This window comes from Tauraco erythrolophus, chromosome 12 (assembly GCF_009769465.1).
Source record: "Tauraco erythrolophus isolate bTauEry1 chromosome 12, bTauEry1.pri, whole genome shotgun sequence".
NCBI classification, from domain to species: Eukaryota; Metazoa; Chordata; class Aves; order Musophagiformes; family Musophagidae; genus Tauraco; species Tauraco erythrolophus.
In genome coordinates this window covers 2,127,237-2,155,171 of record NC_141476.1, presented here as the reverse complement: position 1 = coordinate 2,155,171, position 27,935 = coordinate 2,127,237, and the positions used below count along the sequence as shown (strand labels likewise).

At 45.6% G+C, this 27,935-nt stretch overlaps 2 protein-coding genes across 2 annotated transcripts in view; one reads left to right on the top strand and one right to left on the bottom strand.

Annotated features, from left to right (window-relative positions):
• The window catches only part of SUMF1 (sulfatase modifying factor 1), a 33,244-nt gene extending 17,944 nt beyond the window's left edge, over positions 1-15,300 (bottom strand). The window contains exons 1-3 of the mRNA XM_086619252.1: positions 15,097-15,300; positions 10,056-10,229; positions 7,600-7,674 (exon numbers count right to left, since the gene is read on the bottom strand). Coding sequence (XP_086475378.1) covers positions 7,600-7,674; positions 10,056-10,229; positions 15,097-15,300 — 453 coding nt within the window. The remainder of the gene's footprint in view (positions 1-7,599; positions 7,675-10,055; positions 10,230-15,096) is intronic.
• Positions 15,301-26,464: 11,164 nt separating this feature from the next.
• Positions 26,465-27,935, top strand: part of ITPR1 (inositol 1,4,5-trisphosphate receptor type 1) — a 169,729-nt gene continuing 168,258 nt past the window's right edge. Inside the window, exon 1 of the mRNA XM_086618909.1 lies at positions 26,465-26,490. Within this exon, the coding sequence (XP_086475035.1) occupies positions 26,465-26,490 (26 nt within the window). The remainder of the gene's footprint in view (positions 26,491-27,935) is intronic.

The following is a 27,935-nucleotide window of genomic DNA, read 5'->3' as shown; positions in this document are numbered from 1 at the left end:
GAAATCACAAAGAACTCACATTAGTTGGGGTCCTGGTCACAAAAAACTTTACACCTATTTTTTTTTTTTCCAATTGGCATTAATGTACCTTCCCAACAACTCTCAGACTTCTTCCCTCGCCAAGACTCGGGGCAGAGATCTCTCTCCCACCTTTCACACGCGTCACTACGGCACCTCCTTCCCTCCGCAGCGCGGGACCCCACTCTGCCAGTAACTGGTAGCGTTAACCTACACCTGCAGAATCGGACCGCGGGCACCAACGGCTCCCTCGAGCCCTGGCATCACCGTTCGGCCATCCCAGACACCAGCCAGCAGCAATCCCAGGCGGCTGCGTTGGCACAGCCCAGCTCCAGCTGGTGCTCACCCAGCAGCGTTTCGGCCGTCGGCTGTCGCCACCTGCGCCAAGGCTCTGGGTCAGAGAGGGAGATGAGCAGAGGGCAGAGATGAAGCTGAGCCCTCCTCTCGTTCAGCTTTGCGGTCAGGTTCGGGACACACCACGCCAGGAAGGGCAGCTCGAGACAAGCAGGAGCCACGGAGCGCTCCCACGTGATTTTCAAGCCGTTTTCCAAAGGCAAGGACAAGCCCTTGGGCAGATGCACGCTCCCTGCTCACCTTCACCAGCCCGCAGCTCCGCTCTGCCTTTCTGCAACGGCACCAACGTGACCTATTTCCATGCAGCACATCATCTCCATAGCAACGGGCTTGTGTTTAAGTTGAAACAGCTGTCACCGAGTCGGGGAGACACTGCGATGTAAATAGCGTGGAAGCGAACGCCCAGCGCCGCTGCAAGGCTCGGGACAAAGAGTAGCCCTCTCCCCGCCAGCTATCGAGGTTGTCACGGGAGCTGCATGAGGGAGCCAGCGCCTACACACACAGATATAACTCATACTTGAACTTGAAAACACCCTGCAGAGAAGAATAACCCTTCTGTAATCACGTACATAAACCAAACCGAAACACAATTGTCGAATTCTCCACCAAATCAGTAATTAAGCACACTGAAACAGCTCACGAGTAGACAGTCGAGTATTTTTTCCAGAAGAAAATACTTGATGTTGCCAGCTTCTGCAATGCTTCTGCAAGTCTCCTGCTATTTGTTACATCAATTAAAAGTCCCAAGTCCCCAAAAGCTCTAATTACAGAAGAATCTGTTTTCATTCTTATTTTCTTAGGTATCCAGCCTCCCTCACTAGCTCAGAAATGAAAGCAGCAAGGGATTTTGCTTAATATGGGATACTGATATTGTTTGCCTTAAGTCTCAGTATTTTAAAGTAGTTTGAAATCACAGTTCCACAAAAAAGAAAGGCAGCAGCTTTACAGAATAAAAATAAATATATTCTAAGTAATCAGTTAGAGAGAAGATTTCAGACTTAATTGGAAACTATCACTTTACTTTAACGAAGGGATCTTTTCCTTTGCATAAGAAAAGGCCATTGAATCTCATTCAAATAGCATAATACTTCACAGCTATGTCAATTCTCCAAGAAAAATAATAAAAAACATTTGATGCTAAAATCCTTTAAGAGTCATTAAGTGCAAGTTCTAGAATTCAAAGCGGCTTCTTTTGAGGAACTGATACTCCTGCTGAGTTCCATCTCTGAAAGTCTATTTTTCAGCCAACATCTAAATCTGCACTCAAGCTAGTAATTTTTCCAAAAACCAAATGAACATGAGCTTTAAGAAAATAAAGTGTGCACAGATATATCTACAGCCTGAGGCACAAGCAACGTCCCACTTTAAAGTTTCAGTTTATACTGATAAATATGGACTAATATTACTGGTAATTCCTAGAGAGGTATGTCTCCAGCACATCGTTCTTTATCCCAATAGCTGGAGTACAGCATGAGAAAAGATATTAACAGTCAATAGCTCCATCTTCCCAACTCCTTACAGGGGATATCTGCAGCAAGAAAAAAGCTTATCCATCTCTTCCTTCGACTTGAGTTTCCTCTCTGAAAGGCCTCCGAAAAAGCAAAAGCCAAGCGTGGTATAGCTGAAATTTACTTTAAAAGTAGCAATAAGTGTATTTGTCAGCTTCTGCTTATGCATCCTACGTATGTAGACATGTTAACAGTATCAGAGAAACTATACTATAACCTGCCTGCTCTCCCCCCAAGCCACTGATAAGTAAGTTGTTACTGCATGCTGGCAGAAGGTACACACTCCATAGTAACTGCTGCCAACGTTAGGACTGCTCTCTTCCCTGCAAACATTGCCCCTTTCATTATTAATTTGAAATAGTCCCTTGAAATGCATGTTTTCATTGGGTTTAGGATGGGACTATGGCCTTTGAGTTAAAGGCTAGAGGCACAGCTATAAAAAAGTAAATTGCACAGCTCGAGACCACCGCAGAGGTTTCCATACAAACAGGGATGAAAACAGCATCCAATAGTTCTAGATTGACCAGAACTCCTTAGTAGGATTTGCTCAAGTCTGCCAGTGAACTAATTTCGTTGCATTCTCAGACCAAAAATGCAATACCTGCTGAAGACAAAGGAAGTATACAGATTTGTATGCTTTCAGTCTCTTCATTGCAGAGTTTATCTGGCCTAGAAGCAAAAATTAATTTTGCTGTCTTCCACAAGCCAAGAATAAAAATGTTCCCACTACTCAGAGCAAATCTGACTTATGCTGTACTCCAGCCTCGTAAGTGCTGTCCTGTTTACCTTTTTCATGGTAGCTGCACAGCAAGAAAAACTCTTGCAGTTATTTGCAAGAGCTCTCAAATTCCCTCATTGGCAAGCACGCCTCGGTACCTTCTCATTTCACAGGCACAATCCCATGCTTTTTACTCTAGGATACATTAAAATGCCATATAAATGGCATTTTATAATGCCATGGAATAACAGCACTGGGCATGCATTTCCCCCTCTCTACTTCCTCCTTAACTCAGTCAGTGAGATAAAAGAGCAGGAAAACAGTTTTGTAATAAAATAAGAAGAGCAAAATCTCTAAATTTTGAGCTTTTTCCAGTTCCCAAATTCCCTCAAAAGAGAAGGAAAGAAAACCAAAACCGCCAGGTGCCAAGTTATTGGCAATTCTAGGCTGTGTTTTATCTACAACATTTAAACCAAAGGCCAAGTATCCCCCAAAAAAAGTCATAACTTAATAGCTGTAATTGATGTAGTAACTAGTAGTTGGTTTAAATCTGCAAGCCTTAAAACTGATTTTTAATATGTGAAGCTATCAAAACTTGTTAAACCCACACAAAACATGCTGGTTTCAAAGGATCTTCCACCCTCCCCCTAGAAAATGCTTTTTTATTTGAAAAAGTCCTTGACAATTCCATCAGTAACACCCTCTATGTTACAGTGCTAAATTTTCGCTCTCTGCCATGTCACCACTGCAAACTTAGAGGCCAAAACTAAAACTTGAGTTCCCAGAAATCTAGAACAATTCAATTATTGCCTGCTACACCCCTCTTTACTACTTCCCTTCCCGAGGAGGGTCAGATCCAACCTACATTCCTGTAGCAGTGGCTGCCCAGGAGCCCACCTCGCCTCCAGGAAACGCACACCCAAACCTCTAACAATTATTCTGCGCTGGTTTGCTCCTGCTTTGGCTCTCACCAGCCCCACCTCTGCTCCAATTCAGCTGCCTGCTTCCTTTCAGGGTCTATGATACGTCTGTCCAGTTTAAGAACTGGAGAAGCCAAAGTAGTCAAATAGAGCAAAACCCCCAGATGCTCCCCAACACAGGCGTGCACCTCACTACCATAGAATCACAGAATGGTTTGAGTTGGAAGGGACCTCAAAGATCATCTAGTTCCAACCCCCTGCCATGGTATGTACAGGAGGTGATAGATATAATTTGGTTCAATATCTTAACTTCCACTTTTCCTCAATTCTTTCCCTGCTTATGAAACGCTACTTCCGAAACACACATTCCTGTTGCTCTTTCCCTATATTCACATCTGCATTTAGCACCCCTATGCTTCAACTGGAGAAAAGTCTTATTGAAACACATCTGAGCTGCTACGGCAAAGTAATTATCCAGTCTTTTCTCCCATCAATTTGGTGGAGGGCTTTTCAGTACCAGTAACATTTCTTATTTTCACGGTGACAGTTATGATACAAGAAGGTACACACCACGAGCTAAAATATGAGTTGACCAAGCTATACATGGAGAAAAAAGCCTTAACCTTTGCTATTGCTGATCATTACAGTGTGCTGATGCAAACCAGCTTCATGAAATTTACACTTTTTCCAACTGTGTTTGAACAGTTACACCGCAGTAGCCAAGTTTTATAATGTACTTTTTTTTTTTTTAAATCAGATAAATGAATAGTATTAGATTCCTTTCACCATTTTTCCCCAGCAGACATTAATAGAACTTAAACATTTTGGGCAATGTAACAAGCAGCTAGGCTTCGTTTTCTATTGGTTAACTTAAGTTTGCAGATCCCTAGTAAGAATTTGCTTTTGCAGAACCCTTGAAGTCCCTGCCCCACAGTTGGGATGCTTTGGCATTTTAGCAAAAAGTTTTTTGAGAGTTGACTATAGAAACTTGTTTCCTGAAAGCACCATCTACAGAAAACTGCTAATGCATTTTATTAGTTTCAATTAACCAGGATAAGCACGGCCAACACAGAATTTGGTTGTCTGAGAAGCAGTCTGACCACATTATATTCTAACACCACATTCCAATGGCTGATGCTTCCCTCCTCTGCAACTGAAAGATGCTGGCTTGTTCTGGTCTACAAGCTGCACTGTCAGAAACCCCAAAAACCCTCAAAACAACGAAGGTCTGCACAGTACTCTCAATTTATAGCCTCTCATAGAAAATGCATACTAGAACAACAAAAAGACGCAGTTTCGAGAGGCAGAAGCATATACAGATAAAATTCTAAGCTGTATCTTCAGACATTAGAGATCTCTTTCCAGCTTCAACACTGACCTGCCTTCTGACACCTTCTCCTTGCAGACAGAAGTTCCTTGCTAAAAGTTGGATTTCATGGTGTGTAGCTGGTGACAGGGCAAGCAGACAGGAGGACGAAAAGCAGCTTCTAGTTTCTTTTTCAACTCCTCACAATATTTCCGTGTTTTAGAACATCAGTTTGTCCAAAGCATCAGCAGAAAGTTAAGAAGTGCCAAACTAAAAGGCAGACACTGTTCTCCAGATCACTACCAAAACACAGTCTTTGTGCCTATTCCGACAATGCTCTGCATGCCAGTAACTTGCAAAATGACCCGATAATAAATACAGAAAAACATGGGAAAAGGGACAGTCTCCTAAAGTTTACTTTGAATAAATACAGAAAACTTTGTAAAAAAGCAGCCAAAAAGACCAGTTCGGGCTCCATTCCAGCTCTCTGGCATAATACTTGTTCTGTCAGCATTAGAGCCAACACTTCAAAATTTGGCTGACACACCCAGGAAAGTGGCTCCCAACACTCTGTATGTGTTTATACGAATAGCCAAGACTGAGCTTACACCAGCATTCTTAGGGTTTGTTTGCTTGTTTTAAAAGAGAGCCTGCTTTAGGGATTTCTGCATCATAGAATTAGAGCAGAAACAAGAATATTGACTGTTGTGAAGACGGGACGAGCCCATCTGCATTTATTTCACCTTCAACATCAGTTATGCTGGTATTTGACAAGTCCAATTTAGTCGTCTTCTACCTCACAGTACACAGTCCTGAATTAAAAGATAACAAACTGTTCTTGTAATCTTCCTTTCCTTGCAGTAGGGAAACAAAACCCCACGTTTTTTGCCAGTCATTCACAGCACACATTCACACAGACCTCCAATCTATCAGTCTGCCCCTTGAAGATAAAAATCAAACTCTACAGACTTCCCCCTCTCAACCAAGAGCATCATTTATATAGAACAATGGATATTCACTACTCTAAGTTACTGCACCATGCCAATTGAAGAAAAATTTTCTTTATGCGATAAATGACTTTGGAGAAAATTAAATGACTAGATACTGAAGCCCCAGGTATTGTTGTTTGTCATAATAAACAATAATCCTCTAAACTCTTGAAGTTGTACCTTGGACCAAACAGTATGCATAACTAAAACCTCACCACTAACTAAAGGAAATAATTTCACCTCAGACTGTCTCACCTCTCTGCTTATTTAGCAAGGTGCAAACGTAGCAAGAAAAAGCACTCTATAGGTGCAGTTTCACTTAACACTTACTTATGTCTAACTGAACTATTGCCAAAAGATGCAGTTTCAGTCCTGCTGCTACCTTATCCCTGCCTTGTGTACATCCTGCTTCCCTGTACTGATCCAAGCCGTTGCAGAAGGAGCCAAGTTAGCCTGGCTGATCCAAAAGAAAACCGAAGCAGCAAAGAAATTTCCATCCAGAGTAAACAACTTGAAGCCACACACCCCCTAAAATTGCCACACTACACATCAGAACGCTTCATTTCTAAGGCCTTTTTAAAGGCCTGGGACAAGAGATCTGGAAATGCAGTGTGTTCATCAGACCTGAGGATAATTCTGATGGAAAGGGATCTCAGGAGGTCATCCTGTCCAAACTTCTGCTCAAGGCAGATAAATTCATCCAGGGGATGAGAAGACATAATCTGCTTACTGTTGGGAGCTGTAAAGTTTAAGTGACCTGTTAAGGTTAAGGAGGAGGTAAATGAAGCCTCAGAAAGGCTCAGCAACACATTCATAACAGAAAAAGAGGAAGGAGGGGGCAGGGAAGCTTTGCTATTGAACTTTAGGTTTCTTTGTTTTTTTTTTTAAAAACCAATACTCACTTCCATTCAACAGGAAAACTGGCTCAGCTCCAGTTTAATGACCACTGCACCTACCAGGATCACCATGTTGCCCTAGCAAGATGAAAAGAACTGAAAAAACAGCAAGGCATACAGGATCTTCGACAGATGTGGAGTGTAAGTTTACTTACACAGTAAACTTAAGTAAGTTTACTTACACAGTAAACTTAAGCCATTCAGAACATAATAAGGAGTCTTAAAGACTCAGGTTTGTCATAGAAATGGCACTTATTTGGAATATTTGCCTCTAGTTAACCTAAAAAAAGCACTCCAGCAAACATTGCCATCATATCGGATACACAGATTATCCTCATTTTCTTAAATCAGTAGGATCGTGGATTTACCCACTTTGTCTGGACATAAGACTGCATTGGCAGAGCGTGCCAGTCACATGCTCTTGGAGCCAGAAGCACTTCTGTTCTTTGCCTATACAGCACATCACTCAATAGAGTCACTGCTGATATGTGAATTTCCAAAGCGTCACTGTGATACAGAAATACAAATAAATAATACAAATAAACAGCTTTGTATCTGCACTACTTACTACAGTCCTGAATATCTCTCATTTAGGAGGGAAAAAAGATAAGAAGAGGTTGATACTCACTTTTGCCAATCAGGAGCAGATTTTTTTAATTGTTTGGGGTTTTTTAAAAAAAGAGAATAAACTGTAAATAATAAACTGTTGTAGAGAACAAACTCTGTTCACACTTGACAGAGTCTATTATTCTAGGCCAAACACCCCTCCATAAATCCCATTTTCGTACATGGCTTTGGGAACATCACACAATTTAGATGTTACTGCCATAATTGCTAATCCATCTACCCCAGTGACTGCCAAGTAAGCTTTACACTGCTGTGTTACTCACTGCCTGGTGGATGTCAGCCTTCACTTCTTCGCTCAGCATTCCCTCAAACACAAAGGAATCACCAAACTTCTCTGCCTGTAGAAAGCAGAAAAGATTCAACCATGTTATCAAAGGAATGTTATTCTTAAAATGCCACTCACATTTACAGCTTTATTTTATCAAGGATAGGGAAACTCTAACAGCCATTTTGAGCTCTCTTTTAAGGAAGCTATTTTGGAACAGAAGAGAAGGCTTCTCTTCATGCATTTTATCTCTGGATGTCATTCTTCAACAGCCACTGGACAGATGGCAGCTCACAGAGCTTCTGCAAATGTTTTTACTTTTAATTAAAAATGCAGTTCCAATTGTCCCAACTGCTTTAAAATGGTACAGTCAATAATCTAACATTCAAGGGCATATTTCATTTCTCTTGTTTTCCCTTTTGGAATGACAATAAAAGACTCAAGTCTTGTCACTTACTGCTCCTTCATCATCACTAGCACCACGTTTTGAAGTGCTGTTACAACAGCAATAGAAGAGTTAAAAGTAACCCAATCGTTATATCTCACATTATATAAAGTCAAAAGAAACAAAAACTACAAATAATTTCAATGAATCACAGTATATGAAACCAAGACAGGGTTTTTTTTCCCTTGGTAAACTAAGTGAATTGATATACTCAGGAAGTCAAAACATGTTATCAGAATTCAACACATTTGCCTTTCGCAATTTCTTCATTTTATGATAGGCATGCAAAGACTGAGGATGATCACCAGGAGCTACTTCTGCACTCTCAGAGCTCTTCAAGAAGCAGAGTTTGAAAGAAGGATCCCATTTACTACCCAAATTGCCAGAAGTTTTAGCATGTGACCATAATCTTTATATTTTCAGCTTTAGAAAGGAAAGAGAAGAAAAAAATACTTGATTTCTCTCACTTGCCCAATATGAAAGACCCAGACAAAGACACAAACATGTCTATCAAAGAAAAGAAAAAAAAAAAAACAACTTGATTTCCCTCATTTGCTCAATATAAAAGACCCAGACAGAGGCAAAAAAGTTTATCACCTGAAGGACCCCAGATTTCAGTCTGACAGCCTCCATTAAGGTCTTTTTTTTTGTATTAAGTTTATTAAAAAATACTTTTGGTTCAACAAGATAGCTGTGCATCTGCAGATCTCCACACCCCCACCCCCCCAGAGCCTTCCATGTACTTTCAGGTTTCATTTGCCACTGGAGTTCAGTCTAGTCCCTAACAAAAGAAAACCAAGAAATAGGTTGGCTCTGTTTACCTGAAGTAATGTGGATATTATTTAAATACACAAAAAACAGCTCAGCTGCATCCCCAAAAAAAACCTGCAGAAGCAGTGCTGTTTACTCTAACTCTGAGTTTATTTTTCCAAATCCAGCATAAAAGGGGGCCCCATGTGAGGGGGGAAAAGGAGAAAGTGTAAGTGGAGCTCCCAGCTACACCAGCTGAGCCATGAAGTACTGTCTGAAACAGCCTCCAGCGGATGCAGCGCTGCATTTAAATACCATTTAGAACAGCTCCTTCCAGAAGCTGTTTGCAACAAGTAAGCCCTGTTCAAACTCAAAATTGTTAAGCAACCTTTTTTTTTTTATAATTATTGAGCTAAGAACTTAAAAACAGAAATAGTGCCATAGTTAAAAGAAGCTCTTCATCCAACCAGAAGGATCCTGTCTTCCGAATGAGAACCAGTTTATCAAATGAATTCAGCAAAGTGCCTCCTTTGAGACCTGATCATTACTGAAGCTTTTATTTGCCTAAAAGGCCTGTCAGGGTTTTTTAAAAGTTGCGTAGGAACAGTCAACTGTCAGGAAAGATCAGAGCCTCAGGCACAGGTGGCTTCTTTCTTGGAAGAACCTTAACATATTCTTCCTTAGTCCATTGTTCCCAGTAACATGCATGAAACTATTATTACACTTGCTATTATCTCCTCTCTAGACAGTAGGGCTTTCTACTGCTCAGCTCATTAGCAAGTAGCTGTGCTGAACTCCTGCAGAGCCCTCAGCTATCACTGGTTTTTAAATCCCTTCTCCCCTGTTCCTCTAAAATACGGAAAATCTAACAACGTAGTTGTATCAGTATGCAGATGTCCTAGGACCCAAAGGGCAAACAACCCCCAAACAAAACAAAACAAGAAAAAAATCCTGCATGGACATCTTCAGCCACCTGTTAGCTTCAACCAGGCTGCCTCGGACATACTGCGGGGAAGGTATTAGTTCAAACATCAAGATGCTTACTAAATGCAACAGCATACATCTAAATGCCCTTTCAGACCCCTGAGCAGCAAGGCAAGACAATTTCATCTCTCCACGACTTACGTCAGGAATATTCTAGCACGCGAATCCCAAGCAAGTACCGTGATGTCCTCCAAGAAAGAAGAGCTGAAGTTTTTAGCAGGGGTTTTGTCAGCGCAAAGAAAGATGACAAAAAACTGCATACTCCTCCACCTTACCTCAGTAATGTACCCAGTGGAATTCACAAACATCTCGAATTCCTCATTGCTGACCTCGTACTGGTCCATGTAGAAACTTCTAACGTGGACTCTTCTAGCCGGCCATTCTCCATCTTGTTGTATTTGAGGCTCATCAGTGCCCATGGTGAACACTCCTCCTGGAATAGCGACCATCTGCAGAGAAAACACCACCCAAAAGATTATGAAAATGAAAGACTGAAAAGTCTCATAATAGTTTTACTCCTCTTCCACCTCATCTTTGGTGGTGCTTTGCTTTGAGCAGCGTTTCACTGACAAAAGCAGTACGACAAAATGGCAACAGTGGCGTCTTGATCACCACCTGTTTGGACAAAATACCAAACAGAACTGAAATTGAGAACAAAAACCCCATTTGCAGCTCTTTCTATATGAAGTCTGAGTAATTCAGAACTTTTACTGTGGGTAATGCTTGTGCTTTAACGAGGAAAAACATGTTCCCCTACTGCACCTAAGAGCCAAGAAACATCCCAGAGACCTTTCTGCTCATTTTCAGGTGAGGAATTCCGCTATTTCACTCTATTCCTAGGAAGGCTCGATGCATCAGTGAAGAATCTGGAGATTATGAAATGGTAAAGTGCTCTTTTGTGGACAAGCGTACGCTTGTTTGCATACTAACTACACGTGGGTTTCCATTTAGTAACAGGCTCACACAGCGTTTTATTACCAACCATGCTGCTGCTGGCAGATAGACCCAGCATCTGCAGCTCTCTGTGCCAGAGATGAGACAAACTTTCAAGGCAGTTATATTCCACTCCTTTGGGAGACTTGGGCAAGAGCTTCAAGCTTCAGAAGCAACGGACAGGTGACAGAATAACACTATTTCAATAAGATGTTTTCCCTTTAGGGCCTCAGCCAGATTCCAGAGAAACAAAACACGTCTTCCCTTGGCTTTAGTGGGCTCTTTCCAGGAAGACAAAGGCCCCAGAGGTTGTGTCATGCCTCATCAGATGTTTCCCAAGAGCCCTCTAAAGACCACAGACTGAAAAATTTGGTCCTTACCCAAAATACAAGAGCATCCATGATGCCTGCTCAGAAGCTTGTGTTGGAATGAAGAGGCTCAGGCTGCATAAAAACTTCCCAGTGGGCAGGTGATGTTTCAAGGGCTGACGCTACACGAGAGCCAGCTTGCCAAGAACTTACCCAACACATCATCAACAGATGAAAGAATTGGACAAAACTACTCCCTCTTCTTTCTTTTCAGCATTCCTGAGCTACCTCTACCTCTTAACTCACATGGAATTCAGCCACCTCATTCCTCCTCTGGCCAACAGTAAGAGGCTCATGAGTGGGTGAGCCCCAAGAAAGCCAGCAAGCACCGAGACAGGCATCCACTGTGGAAAATAATCTAGCATGTCATATGGCACCTTGACATACCCTGGCAGTGATCCGTGATCACGCACTACCCCTGCAAGGAATCAAAGCAGGTGAACCAGTGACAGAATGTAAAATAAGCAAAGCCAGTTTTAAGAGAGAACAGAATTTTTTTTGCAAGATCCTGATGTTTGGTATGCAGGAAATTCAAGTCTAATAACAGAAATATTCACTGAGAGAGAAGTTTCCAGTGTAGCAAAATTCTAACACTACTCCAGAAGTGCAGTTTAAGTTCTGACAGAAAAAGAAGCCTGGGATTTAGATGTATGAGAGTCCAAACAAAATTCCATATCAGTACAGCCAAATAACACAGTATGCAACATGTATATTAAAAGTAGCCAAACTGCAGAGATAGGGTTGTTAAAAAAAAAATAAATAAACTGATGTAATGTTATTTATTTGAGGAAGGAGGTTCACAGAACCAAACACGAACTTTGGACTTCATACATACAGCCATTCTGCAGCATGGCTTAGATTATAGGACCTTGATTCTTCTACAGTTGGGGTTTTTTTTCACTTTACAAGGTTATTTTCATAAAGTTGGATACTTTCACCAAAACAGTTTATCGGGATGCCCACACTGGCTCACAAACCAGGAAGACAAAAAGAATCACTAGTCACTTTCCAGCTCCTGGAGTTTACTGTTATTTATGTAGTTAACAACATTACCAGCATACCAAGTGAGCAGTAAGTAAGTCCACACCAGCTATCCAGTACCTCTCCCTACTCTTAAGGGAATTTAGAGTATGTGACATCACCTTACATATGCAATTTCACTCTTTCTTCTCCACAATAGAACTCTCCTCTTGCTTGGTTCTCTGCCAGTGCCACTCAAAACTCACACAACTTGTAAAAGGCCTGTGAGAAGTGCTACTAACACTTTGTCCTTTGAACTAACCACGTTTGAAGCTGGCTGCATCCTCGTAACTTTTTCTCCACTAAAAAGAATCTGGGTACTTAGAGACTGTCTTTGACTGAATCCATAAAAGGGCTTCGGGATAAATTTGCTTACATTTTTTAAGACTTAGGGAATGACAACGTGGTACAAAGTTGCACCACTTCCTTCCTTCCTTCCAACCTCTTTCCAACCCACTGTAGCTAAAACAACTCCTTGAAGCTGTCTTCAAAGGAAGGTTCAGAGCTCACTAGTGAGCTGCTGTTTAAAAAGCATGTGAAAAATTAACTCTGGCTTTACAGCCAAGCATTCATTTTCCAAAACCTGAAAAGTCTCGACAGATTGTCAGTGTAAGTTCAGCTGAGAATGTCCGAAGGCTTCCTTATGAACCTGTGGCTTTTGCAGCCCTCTCACAGTGACAACTGAGACTTCTGGCATGTCCCCCAATGTTGTGTCCAACACCAGTACGAACCATTGATTCCACAGGATTATCCTCCCCCACCAAGGCTCATTCCACAGCTCCACCTCCTGTCTGGCAGCAGGACCTTGCTCTGACAGCCAGCTTTCTGGTAACACCACACCATCGGATGCAAGGCTCCAACAGCACTCTTCAGAAGAGAGCAGTGGCATTCAACACCATGTGAAGAACAGATTTTCTGCACAGGCATCACATCCAGAAACCACATTTGTAGAGTTAATTAAGCAGCTTTAACATCCAGTTTCAAAATACAGGTAGCTGACACCGAGGAACTGCTCTCTAATAAATACCAAAGTTGAACTATGGAGGCAGAAATCCAACAGCAGAGGCTGGCAGATGTGTCATTTCCTGTAATAAAGTGTGCAACAATAATTGCCTGCATCTTCACAATGTTACTTAGCTGGCACATGCAGTTCATTGTCCTCAAAGCTCAACCTGAAGAACAGGGATTGCATTTTTCTACGATTATAGTAATGTAGAGCAGACCCACTAAAGTACTAGCTCCCCACTTCTACAGATGTGGTGGAAATATTTCATCTCAGTTGCGGTTGAGGGAGAAGAGAATTTTTTTCCCCTCACTTCCCTTCTAGTGAAATGTTTTCTAGCTACTCATAATCAAATTATGTTGTGAACATAGCTTAAAATCCAGCAGCAATTAGTTTGCTGAAGTTGCCAGCTTCCTTACATAAAGTAAGACTTAAATGATTTTTTTTCACCCTACAGTAAGACTCACAGCAAAACGCTGAAATTTATTACATGAAACGTAAATTAGTGACATAGTTCCCAAATGCAGTATGGATTATTTACTTCATACTCTTTAAATATTCTTGAATTTCTCAAGCGCAGCCTGCAACAGTAAAGCCATAATTCCCCCTGTGTGTGACACAGGCTTCCCCCCACGCTGACACAGCCTCCCAGTGTTACACCACCAAGAGGCAACTGGGGAGGCAGCCCCTCACATTTTTGCTATTTGCAAGCCATTGCAAGCACAAGAACAAGATGTAAGTCTGCTGTGATATAGTTTTGTCTGCCAAAGTCTACTAGCACCTTCCATGAAATAAATGATGGGTGCTAGGACAAGAGGAAATGGGTATAAGCTTAGTCAGGGGAGATTCAGGTTGGAGTTTAGAAAGAATTTATTCTCTGAAAGGGTTGTCAGCCACTGGAATAGGCTGCCCAGGGACGTGGTTGAGTCCCCATCCCTGGATGTGTTTTAAGAAAAGGGTGGATGAACTGCTTAGGGATATGGTTTAATGGGGATTAGGGATGGTTGGACTCGATGATCTCTAAGGTCTTTTCCAACCTAGAAAATCTATGAAATCTATGAAACAGCAATCCCACTCCTAATAACTGAAGATACCTCATGCAGTGAGGCATTTGGTTTCCAATGACACAAGAAGTCCCAGTATCCCTTTGCAGCAGGCACTGTCGCAGCACATCAACCCACTTTAAGCACTGCCTTCATCAGGAAGGCACATTGGGCTCTGCATGGTCTTTCAGAAGAGCAGCAATGGCAGAAATAGAAAGGAATATGCAGTTAAAGACACTTAAAGAGAATCTGAAAAAGATATCTAGGTATGGATACATAAACAATGGCTTTGCTGAAAGACACACAGGACACCCAACACGTGCCTTGCTGGTGTTTCGATTCCACTGACACCAGCCCAGACCTAAAAGACCCTCTGGGGGAACCAGAGCCACAGCAGTACTGGTACTCGCCAAGAACGGGGCTACACCGCCAGAGCTGCCACCTGCCCGGGCTGCGCAGCAACACAATCCCGCTCGGGGGAGTGCTGCGGCACGTGCGTTCCCAGTGTTAACTGGTTAGAGGCACGGGGAGGAGTGCCAGGACAAAGAGCCACGAGAAACACCTCGCAGCGGTCTGTCACATCTCGGCTTCGCACGGGGAGAAGCGGCCAGGGTGGGGACACAGGGCAGGCCACGGGGCACCGCGGGGGACACCGGCACTGCTGCCCAGGTCTCTCCATCTTCAGGAGCACCCGAACGCCCCGGGAGACGCTGTCCGAGCAGGAAAAGCGAGGCGGGAGCAGCTGTGCCGGGAGAGGTTCTCACCAGTCAGGCCCAGCGGGCTGCGGAGCAGCTGTAACTGGAGCTGCTGCACAGACGTCCGCTCGCTCGGGGCTCCCCGTTAACCCCCCCGCACCGCGGGAGGCCCCGCTTCGCCCAGCACCGCCGGGGGCACCCCACGGCCCGGCCCGACCCGCGGAGGCCTCCGCCTGCCGCCTCGCCCTGCTCACCGCGCCCCGGCCGCCGCCGCCGCCATCTGCCGCCGCCGAGTACCGCCGCGCCGCTGCTTCCCGCCCGCCGCCGCGGCCCCGGCGAGCGCTACACCCACAGCCTCCGCCGGGAGCCGCCGCCGCCTCCTCGGCGGCCGCCACCAGCGCCGGCAGCAGGAGGAAGAAGCAGGGCAGCCAGGCGCGGGCTGCGGAGGGCGCAGCCATGTTGGCGGAAACACCACGTGCCGCCCGCGGTCAGGTGACGAGCCGCGCCCTTAAAGGGGCAGCGCCGAGTCGCGGAGGGGCCCGGTGCTCCGTAGCGGAGGGGGGTCCCGCGGGTGGCTCTGCCCCAGCGCCGCGGCGCGGGGGGGGGGAGCCGGTCCGGTCCGGTCCGGTCCCACGGCGCTCGAAGCGCACAGATATTGTAGAGTTTGTGTTTTGTTTCCGAGAGGAAACAGGACCGTGAGGCTTCGCGAAACGAGCGTGGGGGACGCGGGGGGGGCACATCTGGAGGGGTGGCCGTGCCGCCCTGAGCCTCCTGCCACCGCTTTTCCCGAGCTGGAGCTGAATTGGCCTTTCCCGTGGCTAAAAACACCCGGGCGCTGAAGCAAGCATGGCCCCAGTAACGCAGAGCGGTGCTTTTCCAGGGGTTTGCGCCCGGGGGTGCCCAACGGAGAGCATGGCTGGCATTCCGTATATTCAGTACATGGCATCCAGGTTGGTTCAAGGTGTGTGTCCAGGACTTGTCACGATTAACGTTCTTGAGAAAAACACGCACGTTGAATGCAGATCGGTCTGTGTTCCCAAAATGATTCTGTAACTATCCACCAGTATAATCCCTTGGCACGACACCGTCGTTCACAACTCGTTTCACCTCTGTGGGGAAAAAAATGGGAAATACAGATGCTGCCTCTATGTATTCCCACTTTGAGATGTCAAAAACTGCAACCAGGGGTCATCGCAGTTGACCAGTTACGTTGTTTAGCAATATTCCCAGCAAGAGGAAGTTCAAATTGTGGAGTATCTCTCAGCAGAAGTGAGGACTGGCCCTTTTGTGAACTCTTGGGAATCTTTGTTAGTAGCTGGCACCAAGGATAGTGTTCTCCAGGCGTTGGTCTCTGGCTGAGCACATCAGTAATACTCATGGTGGTCTAAGCACTTTCTTTTTTTCTCTCTCAGCAGTATGTAACACAACGCTTCCCGCCCAAGAGAACCTTCATCTCCATGAATGGGAGATGAAGCCACTCGGCATCATTGCAGAATAAGGACTTAGGAAAAAATAAAGAAACGGTAAATTCCTTGGGCGCTTCCATTTGTGTATCTATCCCGGGATTTCAATTTTTCACGCTTATAAATGGATTTTACCAAGTGTGGCACAACCAGTCTTTATGGCAAAAACATCATCATGGGAAGGGGAAAAATATCACGGGAAGGGGAAAAGGAGAAAGCTGCTTTTCTTTCCAAACAGACATCAAATCCCGTTTCTGCAGTTTTGAGGGTTTTTTTTACAGGAGTTTTCAGTGCAGATGACTGAGCAGCAGTTTGTCACAAGCCAGGTGGACGGCAGCATACTGGTGTAAGGGCCAAGCAGGTCAGGAATGGAAACGTACTTTATAGAGGCACAATGGCCTCCTACTTTGCTCTTGGGAGAGGTAGCAATTTGCTGTTAGTAGCAAAAAGTAAAGTACTACCCCACTGTGTGCCAGCTCTGCTGGCTGGGACTTTGTGATCGGAGCAAAGGCTCTTCCCACTCACTACCCCCTGCTAAGGAGCTGGGGGATTTCCTTCGTTTTTCCTGTGGTTCCCTGTAGTTGAAGATTTTGCTCTGTTACGTAAATCTTTTACATTGTGTGGCAGCTTCTGGACTGTCACCAGAATGGATCTGCTTCTGGATTGTCCACTATGCTAAAGGAAATCTTTACTCATTCTGTGGCATATTAATTCAAAATACTCGATATCATTGTTCCTTATACACATTAGGACTGTGTAGCAAGAAGCAGCATGGCCATAGGGAAGGAGGGGGGTTTCTGGTTTGTATTGGTACTGGAGAGGTGCAGGACTCAGCTGTGTGTGCTGTATGAAATTTTACTGCGAGTAAAACGACAGTGCTGGCAGGCTTCACGAGCATGCATTTCAATTATCCATCATTAGTCCCTTTTGCCCTGTGATGTACTTAGAAAAGCAACTTAAGAGTGCAGGAAAACAAATGAATACAAATTTAATTATAAAATCAACTCTTGCTGCTTCGGGGTCAGAAAACGTAAACATTCCTTTTATGTTGAATCTTAGCCCCGTGCATTAATGAATCTCTAAGAAAATGCAAAGTAAATATAACTTATTTTCTCCTTCCAAATTTCCAGTGCAATTTACTGAAATGACAGCAAAATCTAGGTATCCAAATTCTACAGTCTTCTAGAACTGAGAACAGTCTGCCAGGATAATTTCCCCTTATTAAAGCCATGGGATTCTGGCTATGTCATGATGGAATTCAAGAAAATCAGCTCATTTCCAGTGAGCTGGGACAGTTCTCTGGTGTATCCTGCCCAGTCGTTCTCATTGCTCATTCTCCTAGAATCCTTTTCTGCATCATTTGTGTACTTCCATCAGGAAAGTTTATGTTCCTTATTCTCTCAGGAGAGTAGATGAAATAACTACAATTACAGTTTGCTTCTGAGCAACATCCAACTTCCAGTTTGTAATCCTGAGGACTTCGGAGAACCTTTGCTGGTGTCATTTATTGATGATGTTTGTGCTCCTAAGTCATTTGTTCACAGGCAGCTAATCTCTTCCACACAGGGTTTAATTATTCTCTTTCCTCACACTGAGTGCACCGTGCTTCAGGATGAATTCGCTGATTTCGCTGTTATTAAAATATTAGAGAAAGGAAAGACTTTTCAGCACTTAGCTGAAACGTTGAGATGTTGCCTAGCGTTTGTCCCTGTTGTTAGTAGTGCTTTTCATCTCCCAGTGCTGCAGTGCTGGCATGGCCAGCTCTGACAACGGGAAGCTTTTGAGATCATCTACCTCATCATGAAGACCAGCCATGAGCAAAATTAGACAGTTTGATCCTCAGAGTCCTGGTGGCTGCCTGGAATATCTTCTGTTCTAATTTTTCTTCCAGGGCTGCTGGTTGTGCAGCTGAACCAACGGCAGAGCCAAAAAAATGTGCAAACCCACCCAGCAGGCTGGAGTGCTTTCTGACCAAAATAGTCCAGAGAAGTCAACAGTTAATTGCAAATTTGGCAGCGTAAAACAAGATAATACTGTTCTTATTCTTGGCAAATAAAATACTTCAAACTTGATCTTAATATCTTTCATCAATGCTGAATTCATATAATTGCTACAAATAAGGTAGTGACGGACCAGAATAAAGTTCAAAAAGGAAAAAAAGAACAGAAAAAAGAACAATAGCAAAAAACCCACTATCTCTTGCAAAGTGTTTTCCTGTTTCTGACCACATATGTAATTGGGCTAAACGTTTATGTTCTAGCACTCTAAAGACTGAAGTGGTATCTACCAAATAGTGGGGTTTCCACTATTTCCTCTCTGAATTCTTGAACAGTTCTCATTCCTTAGACCCTCTTTCTATACGTGTGTGTGATCTATGCCCAACCCTTGTTTGCTATCGAGCAAACAGGACTCTGTTCCCCATCTCAGGGCTACCTGCTGTAGTTCATTATCGATGAAACAGTTGCTTTAAGAGAATAACTATGGTAGTTCTCAGTGTGAGATTTTTCATTCCTGGATTGCCCTGCCGTTTCATCTCTTCTTAAAGCTGTAAGATTATAGGAACCTTATGAATTCACAGTGCCTGCAGCAGCATCCCAAAGCAATTTCCTAAAAGGAAATGAAAACGTTTTCCACTGTTGCAAGTTTTCATGATTGTCTTGTCTTTACCAGTACACCTTCAAATCTAGCAAGTTCTTTGCAGTACTTGATCAGGATTTTTGGCTGAAGGGTCTTCAGTAGCACGAACTCCACAGCCTTTGAAGAACTGACCAAGACCCAGAAAGAAACATAGTCCATGAAAGAAAATGTAGCTTTTGATATTCTGCTTTCTGGAGAGGCTGCAAGATCAGAAGACTGGTAGGCTGCAGAAGCAGCGGGAGACAAAGGACACGACTGCTGTAGGAGAAGCCTGGAAAGATGCATGTAACTCTTCGGACAACGCACTGAGGATTTGCGGCCTGGGATAGAGCAGAACGTCCCCAGGTTTTCTCTGCTGTCTCCTACGCATCCCACGTTCACAGAACTTCATACTGTCAGGTTGAGCGTGGCTGGGGGACCTGCTCATCCTCTGTCTGTGGGAAATCCCCCAAAACTACGCCTTACATGATATGCAATTTCTAGCATGCTGCTGCTGCTCTTGTTTAGCAGTTGGCAATGAAGATATTCCAAGGCATATTGCCAGCATGACCGCGAAAGGTGTTCCGTGGGCAAAGCTCTTAGCCACTGGCTCTAGTGACAGTCCTTATGTCACTGCCTGAGCGCACCAAACGTTCTAGCCATTCACTACTGAACTCATCCAGAGATCAGATTTGATTACACAAGAATTCATTAGGATTACCTAACGATATTAGGCACCATTACTCTGCCAAATTTCTGATGAGTAATGGCTTGTAGTATCGCAGCCATTTATGAAAATCATACAACTCCATTCGCTGACCTTGGCTTAAGTCATGGACTTCACCTTCTGCATGTTCTTGCTGGATAGCCCTAATTACAACTCCTCGGATGTTGTTTTCTAATGAAGAACCAATATAGTGGTAGGTTGTGTTGACTCGGACCAGTGGCTGAGCCGGAGTTCTTCCCTTTTCTCCAGCAGCTCTTTGCTGCTGTGGAGAGGGAAACAAGCAACGAGCATGGCCGCAGCAGTTACACACCATTTCCTTAGCTGTTACCGAAGGAAGCAGGTGGGTGCGGGTGGAAGTGAGAGGAGGGAAGTGTTTTCTTCACCTTATGCCAATTAAAGTGATACAGCAGTTCTGCAGCGCAAACGTTGCATCCACTGCGTGTCCAGCCAAACGTAGCCACGTGTACCCTACAGAGGGCATAGAAACCACACTGGTATCTTGGACGATACACCTTGACTAATATTTAAAGGACAAATAATTGCATAATGTAATAAATAAAAGGAAACATTACTTATTTTTTATCACTGCTGGTCATCCTGGCTGAAGTTGCGTTGTCAGTCAGTAGACAGCTTAGCAGCATCCTTCCTGAAGGGAAACCAAGTAAAACTCACTCCTTCCAAACTTTTAAACTGTTTGGCAAACAGCTGGTTCACCCCACATTACCACCCCTCCGTACAGCTGACCGTTCTCAGCAAAAGGCTCTTATTTTCCAGCAATTAAAGCAGCGTGCGAAAACAACCTTGGGAGATCTCAATCCCTAATATTTAAGCGAGAAGGCTTAAGCGTCATCTATTTCGCGCTTCCCAGGCTGAAGTACGTATTTCTCCTTGATTTTCTTGCCGTTTACGCGGCCGGTAAAGCAGCGCCCGTGTGTCCCGCCGCTCCCCGGCGCCAGGTGGGCGCTTCGGGACCGGCTCCCCCGCCCGTCTCCCGGTGCCGGGGCTCTGCACGAAGCCGCCCGGACGAAATACAGTCCCGAGCTTCGGCCGACCGCACGTTTTCCAACCTGCAAGACCCTCGTCGCCCGGCGGCAGCGCCCCGACCCCGCCGCGGGGCTCGCCCCGTCCCGCCGGCGCGGCGCGCACCGGGAGCTGTAGTCCCGCGGGGGCGCGCCCGGTGGCGGCGCGGCGCCGCCGGGACTCCGCTACCCAGCGAGCCCCGCGCCGGTATATAAGGGGAGGCGGCGAGCCCCGAGTGCAGAAACCATGTGGATGTGCCGCTAAGGCGGCGGGTGGGGGGAGCTCGGCGCAGCCTCCATCCTAACGGGACCGGGCAGCGCCGCCGGCATGGGGCTGCCGAGCCGCCGCTAGCCTGCCCCGCCGCCACCGGAGTCAGGTAGGGCCTGGCCGCGGCGGCCGGGGAGGGAGGCTGCGAGCCCGCCCCGCCACCGGGGCAGCCCCCCCACGCCTTTCCCCAGGCCGCCGCCGGGCTGCGGGCGCGGGGGGAGCGGGGGGTGCAGCCCGCCGCCGCGCCGGTGCCCAAGCTGGGCCGGCGGAGCGGGGCTCGGCGGGGATGCCCGGCCGGGATGCCCGGCCGCGGGAGCCCGCGCAGGACGGGGCAGAGGCACCTCCGCGGTGCCCGTTAGCGGCCAGGGGGAGCGCCGCCGCCCTCGGGCCGTGCCGGGGCTGGGGTCGCCGCCCGGGGCTCGCCGCCGCTCCGCGGGACGGCCGGGGCCTCGGCGGGGCAGCAGCGTGTCCGCTCCAACTTTCGCCGTGTTTTTCCTCCCGGACTTGAGGCGCAGTTGCGAGGGATGTTTCGCGTTATGTAAACACTTGCGAGCGCCGGTGGGGACTTGGCTATGGGCGATCTTATTCTTAAATGGTCAAAAGCTGGGCGACAGTGGGAGGGTGTTTCTGAGGGTCTTGGTAACTGGTGTGACAGGCCAAATATTTGGCTGTTTCCTGGGCTACAATAACTGGATTTCGGCGGGGGGGGGGGCCACGTGCATTCTCCATATATGTGGGATGTGCCATAGTTCTGAGCGGGTTTGTGTCTCCATGCTAAAAGCTCAGTTCTTGGTGGTTACACTGGTTGTTTTGGGGCCGAAGGCTGCTGTGAGGCTCCTCCAACCGCACAGAGATGCTGCGTGTTGCCTGTTGTTCCACGGACACTTGTTGTGTTACCCGGGGTGCAGGGGGCTTTGCTGGACATCCGCATGCAGCGGTGATGGCTTGGATGTCCGTCTGGCTTTCCCCTCTGGGATAAAACCGCTTTGCCCTGTGTGGGTTCAGTCTGGCTCACAGTGGTTTGTATAAAAAACTCCAACAGGTGAAAGGTTTGAGTTACTGCATCAGATGTTTCACCTGATGCACCGTGTAGCGGTTTGCATGTGCCTGCTCAACTGCAGGTGCGTTGGGCTGTGGTGTTGCTGCTTGCAAATCGGGAAAGGAAAATGTGGCTAAGACAGTCCCAATCCTGGCCTTATGAAGATTTAGTGACTCAAAGTCATGTGTGTAATAGTGTCCGTGTGTGGTAGCTGTTCATTTTATTTGTTAATGAGGGCCAGTACCTGTGCGTGTGTTTTATTTCTTAAATGTGCACTTTGTTGGTTGCCTTTGAGTTTCTTTTCCCGTGCTCGGAAATTTACCTGGTATCCCAGAACTTCCAAACCTGTTGAGCCAAAAGACAGACTCCCTGACTCAGAGCCTGGTCCAAAGTCCCACAGCTGAATTGCTTTCCTCATAGGGCTCAGCTGTGTGAGTGTGGGATGTGATGTGAAGCCAGTATCTGTTTCTTTTCCTCGGTGGTTTCTCTGTAGCTAAGTTAACGGGCTACCAGGCAGTGGATTTTTTGTGTGTTTATTTTCTGAAACTCTCCTTTAAGCCATTTTCCTTGCCCACCAGATATTGGTGGTTTTGCTGGTGCAAGGTCAGTGCCTGAAGCAATAACAGCATTGCATGGCATTGTGACTGTAGCAAAGCGTTGGTTTTTCAATGAATGGAGAAAACTGGTGGCATCCATCAGGCCAAAAATTCTGACCTAACAGGATGCTTGATGAAACAAATGTGAAAGTGGACTGCTGTAGAAACCAGTGACTTGAAATGGTGCAAATGTGTACTGGTCAGTGTGTGTAAACAAAAAGGAGTCCTTGTGAAAATGAAAAACACAGTTCCAGTGTTTTTTCTAAATGAGCTGTCACTAGAGTGATGTCAAGTAAGCCGTTTGCTGAGCTGATTGTTTCTCATGTGTTCTTTAAGCCATCTTTTGTTTGTCATTAACAATTTTTTTCTTGTTAAAATATCTTATTCCACCCTGAGATGAAAGTGTTAGCTTAGATGAGGTTTTTCCCCATCTGTTTGTTTTGCCATGTTGATTAAGCCTTGAAATAGGGAGTGATCTGGTTTCCTCTTACAGGGGTTCATAAATTAGGAAGTAAACAAATAGCAAGAGTAACTTTGGCTTGCTCTTGCAATCGTGGGGCGGAACTTAACTGTGGGAAATAGAGTGTTTTTCTAAGATGTGCTAGTCCTTAACACTGTCATTGGAGGGTGGAAAAGGCCCTTGTGAAGAATGCTGAAGGGGTGAGTACTTGGTCAGTGTGTTTCTTCGGTGACCGTTGTTGGAGCTGCAGATCTGGGTAAGAGCAGCTGGATGGAGGAGGTGTACCAGGACTGATGAACAGAGTGGAGGGTGGTGTAAACGACAGTTATGGTCTCTGGTTATAAACGAGGGGTGTAATGCGATCGTATTCATGGCACTGTCAGCCCTCTCATCACCTCAACAAATCCGTGCTGGTGTGGGGTAGACCAGAAAGTGGAAGAACCAGGTTCAAGTGAAGAAATAATCTCGAGTCCTGGAAGCTCACAAGTGTCATTGCAACTTGGAACGAGACTTGCCAGCCATGATGTTCTGCTGTCATGCGCGTGAGGTCTTGGTCTAATTTTATAGTAACTCTTGTGAAGGCAATGCTGAATGAGCGTTACCACGTGGCAGTGTGAGAAGATGGCCAGTCACCTGCAAGGGTGGTAGATTTTTGGATGAAATGTGCAAGCGAAGTTCCAGCTCCTTCAGTACTGTGTGTCCAGGGGAAAGTCTTGGTGGCTGATCAGATACCTACTGGTGTGGACCAGAAGCCTGCTCTGGAAGCAGGAGCTCCTTTCAGCTGCATCCTGTGAGATGAGCTGGTCTCTCCTGATTAATTGCTGAAGTGGACAGTATTGAGGCAAAACATCTTTTTCAGTGCTATAAAGCAGGCTGGAAACAGGACCCAGGTGTCTGGAGCCCCTGTGGTGTCACTGCCCTTCCATGAAGCCGTCAGAAGAGCAGGTGTAGCCCATTCTGGTTGTTTTGTTGACTGTGCTGTTCCCCTGTGGTGCTGCACAAGGTAGTTCTTCAGTGCGTAGTGTACTCCTTAGTATCTGATGTGCCAAGTTGCAGTTACTGGGAGTCTTTGAGGCATTATTACCCCATAAATATAAGAGAGTTGTAGGATTTTTATCTTAAAGGCGAGAGTAATCTGAAGATCCCGTGGGAGGTGGGATGAGGGTAGTGGCTCTGTAGTAGCTGGTAGACGAGCTGCTCGCTCGCCTGTGGGTGAGTGTGAGGGAAGGCAGCTTCGCCAAAGCAGCTTATGGAGACCAGAGGGGTTTAGAGGTAGAAAATGGTGCGCTGCTAGAAAGTTACGTAAACGTAATGTTTCTGTCACAATGCGACCGTGGTATTAATCCGATTTCGTAAAAATCTGCCTTACGGTGCGTTCTAAATTACTTGCTGCTGAGATAGCACCTTCACCAGTTCCTGTTGCTTGAGCAGCCAGGAGCCTTTTTCCTGCTTCTTTCGTGTGATGGTCCAGCAGGTGGGTTAAAAGCCGTTGAGCAGTTTCATAAGTGGCCTTTGCTGGGTGCAGACAGGCACCGCTCTGCTGGGTGCTGTCAAGGAAAAGACTTGAAAAGCCAGCAGGCAGCGTCTATGGGCTGCTAAGCCGGATCCTATCAGTGTCCATAGCTATTCCAAACGATTCCGGTGCTTTTCCACTGCACATCTCCCAGAGGCTGCTGCGGGAGGCCGGATGCCAAACAGCACGAGCTTTCATCTGGCTCAATGTTCCTTTCTGATTTCTGTTCCCAATGGATGCAACAAAAGCACTACAGCAGTTAGTGCCTGGTTCTCCATCGTGGCACGGATGGGCAGTGCCTGGGGGTGGAGGCAGGACCCTCTTGCCAGGGTGCTGCAACTGCTCCTTAGTTTGGCAGAGGCAGCGCGGGAAGCGTGTGTTATTCTTGCTTGTTCTGAAGCTGTTGAGAAAGTTCATTTCCAAGTCTTCAGAGCAGTAGTGTTTTATGGGACCAAATTCCTTTGGGGGTGGGGAAAACTAAGATAAAATGAAAACTCCAGGAACTGTAATTCAAATGAGGAAAGCTACGAAATTTAGCTGTGGATTCTGAACTCAGAAAAGTTTAATTTTCATAGTTGTGGTTTTGGTTAAGCCTATCAAAGCTTAGATCAGAACTTATTTTTCCTTCCTAACAGTGTGAGAATATGGAGAATAAAATGTCGCTTCAGATCTGGGCAGGTTTAACCCTCTAGAGAGAAAAATGTGTCAGAAACGTGCATGGAAGCGTGCGTTATTTTGCTGATTTACGGCGTGCGGTGATGTAACTTCATCCTCGTGTTCCAGAATGCTGCAGAAAGCTGAGTGTTTGTACCTCACTGGTTGTTCAGGTTGTCAAAGGATGGAGCAGAGCTCTGAAAACTGAATGCCAGCTGAAGCAAATTTCTGGGTTAGGATGTTGGATAATGTTTTGGCTTTTGGAGTGACCTGATACGAAGCTATAAGGAGGCGTGGGTGCTGGATCCGGATGTAACGATACACACAAACAGTTCATTCTCTCCTCATCCCTGCCGTGTGCAAGATGTCTGCAGTCAGAAGACTGTAATCTCTGTGTGCATACATGTAAGAGATTTCTGATCGCAGTAGGCCAAAAAATGGCTACTGCCAATTTCTGGGAATTTTTAGTAGCAGTTTAGTAGGAAACGTTTGCAGACATTTCTTTTGCACCTTGGCCCATCCTATCCACTTCTTCAGAAATTTAGAAATCTACCAAGAAGTTACTAAGAAAAAAAGTTTTGATTGTAGTCCAGGTATGTCCTGTCTGCATCCCACCACTACTTGCTCTGAGAAGAGGTGCATGGACACAAAGGCAGATACCCGAGTTGGCTTGATCTAAACAGTCAATTAAAAATGTGTTTGATCATTAAAATAATGCTGCAGTCCTTGGCCACTCCACTGTCCGTAAGGGTTAAGTAGATTGACTTCCTAATGCTCTTTATGAGATAAGGTGGTACAGCGTTCTGAACCTTTGCTTCAGAAGAATGACTCGTGCTTGCATTCTAGAAAATTACTGTTGAGGGACCAACACGTACAAGTCAACTGGGGAGCCTTCGTCTGTAAAGGAGCCCAGCCCACTGGGTTTTTTTAGATCAGCAGGGCTCAAAGTAGGTTCCCAGGCCACCAGTGGTTCTCCACACGTGCTAATCATGTGCTGGTAGTGGCTCCTCCTCTTCAACTGCTTGTCACAGGCACTTGGATTTTAGTCTGCAGACCTGGGTGCCTGCCGAGGTGTCTAGGAGGGAAGAGCAGTGAGCTGACCCTTGTAAGGGTTGCTGCATCTGGAAGACGAGAGAAGACTTGCAAGCCTTCAATAGGAGAGACTTGCTAGTGGAAGAAACGCATTAACTTCATTGCTGGTGGGGACCCAAGGCTACTAGAAGACATCCAGCAAAGCCCAGTCCTGGAAAACGACACGAGTACCGCCATGGAGGCCAGAGAACCTCCACCAAGGTGCTGTATTGCTGAGGGGAGAAATGGAAGGTGTAGGACATGAGAAGGGTGAAAGCGTTGGGCAAGTAGAGTCAGAGGCAGAAGTTGAAGTGCAGATGCAGGCAGGTGAAGGCTAGTGAGATGGACAGACAGAAGGAAAGTACTTCGGTAAATGTACAGAGTATTGCATTTGCTAAAAAATGTGGATCTTGTGAGGAAGGAAGCTTGGAGGCTTGCTGTGAGGAACGGGGATGTAGGAGACAGTCTGTTCTGTGGTGAAGCCTCAGCAGAGATATGACCATGCAAAATGAAATTGGGACTGTTCTGTACCCTCTTCTTCCCTGGTCATTTTTCTTCCTTGGCCAAACTCCAGTTGGTGTTATAAACCAAGCTTGCTCTCTTTCCCCATGACATTGGTTGCCCTGGTTCTTTTGGCGTGTTCCAACTCTCTCCTTCTAATAGAAATATGCTGGAAAACATTGTGTGCTTCTGTGGGCCTCATCCAGAGGCTGACGTCTAAGCTGCCTTCTCCCATCAGGGTTAGAGCCAGTAAGTACGAACTTCAGTAAGTATCAACCTCAGTAAGTGCTTCTTACTTTTAATGGGATTAAAAAGGCGCTGTCAGGTCGTACTTGGTTTGAAACAAAAAATGATTTTTTTTTTCACCTGACAGTGTATCTCTAATAGATTTTCTTTTTCCAGCTGTCTACAGATGCCTGTCAATAGGATTCAGCAGTCGTGTTTCTTACATCAGTCTGAGGGCTGCTGTATAAGACATCACTGTCAAAGTGTAACTTCTGCCTAGCGTGCTCTTATGAGTGTGTTCCTTTCCACCTGAATTTTCTGTAACTAGCTTGTCTGGTTGCACTGGTCAAATAAAAAAAATTATGCAGGCACTCTTTCTGAGGAGAAACGGACATCACATATGTTTGCTTTCCTGTGTTGAGGTTTTATTGAGGTTTAAGCTAATGAAATTAGTTACTTTATCTGTTTCTCACTTTTTCTGAAACTGACTTTTGTTGCACCTATGAAATAGTCACTTCTGAGTAACTTTGTCATTGATACGGTAAAAAAAAAAAAAATTAAAAGTTTATTTATCTGTGGAGTGGCAAATAGTATGAATAGAATGTAATGAACTTGGCCATCGCTTTGCTGTATGAATTTACACGCCTCCTCCAACTTCCTTCAAGAAAAGAGGGAAACGTATGCCTGATTAGATGTGCAGTGAGACTGATTTTCCTCCTGGGAGCAGGGTGGTGTGGACCGGTGGGTGGGAATTCAGGAGACCTGGATTCAAATCTGGGCTCTGAGCCTGACCTGCTGCGTGTCCTTGAGAACATGTGCTGCTTCCTCCTTCTCCTCTTCCCCACCCTCCATCTTGCCTGTGCAGGCACAAACTGTAGAAAAATCTGCTCTGTTACGCGTGTTAGGAGGAAAAATACTTTCTCTGAGAAAGTGTGTTTCTC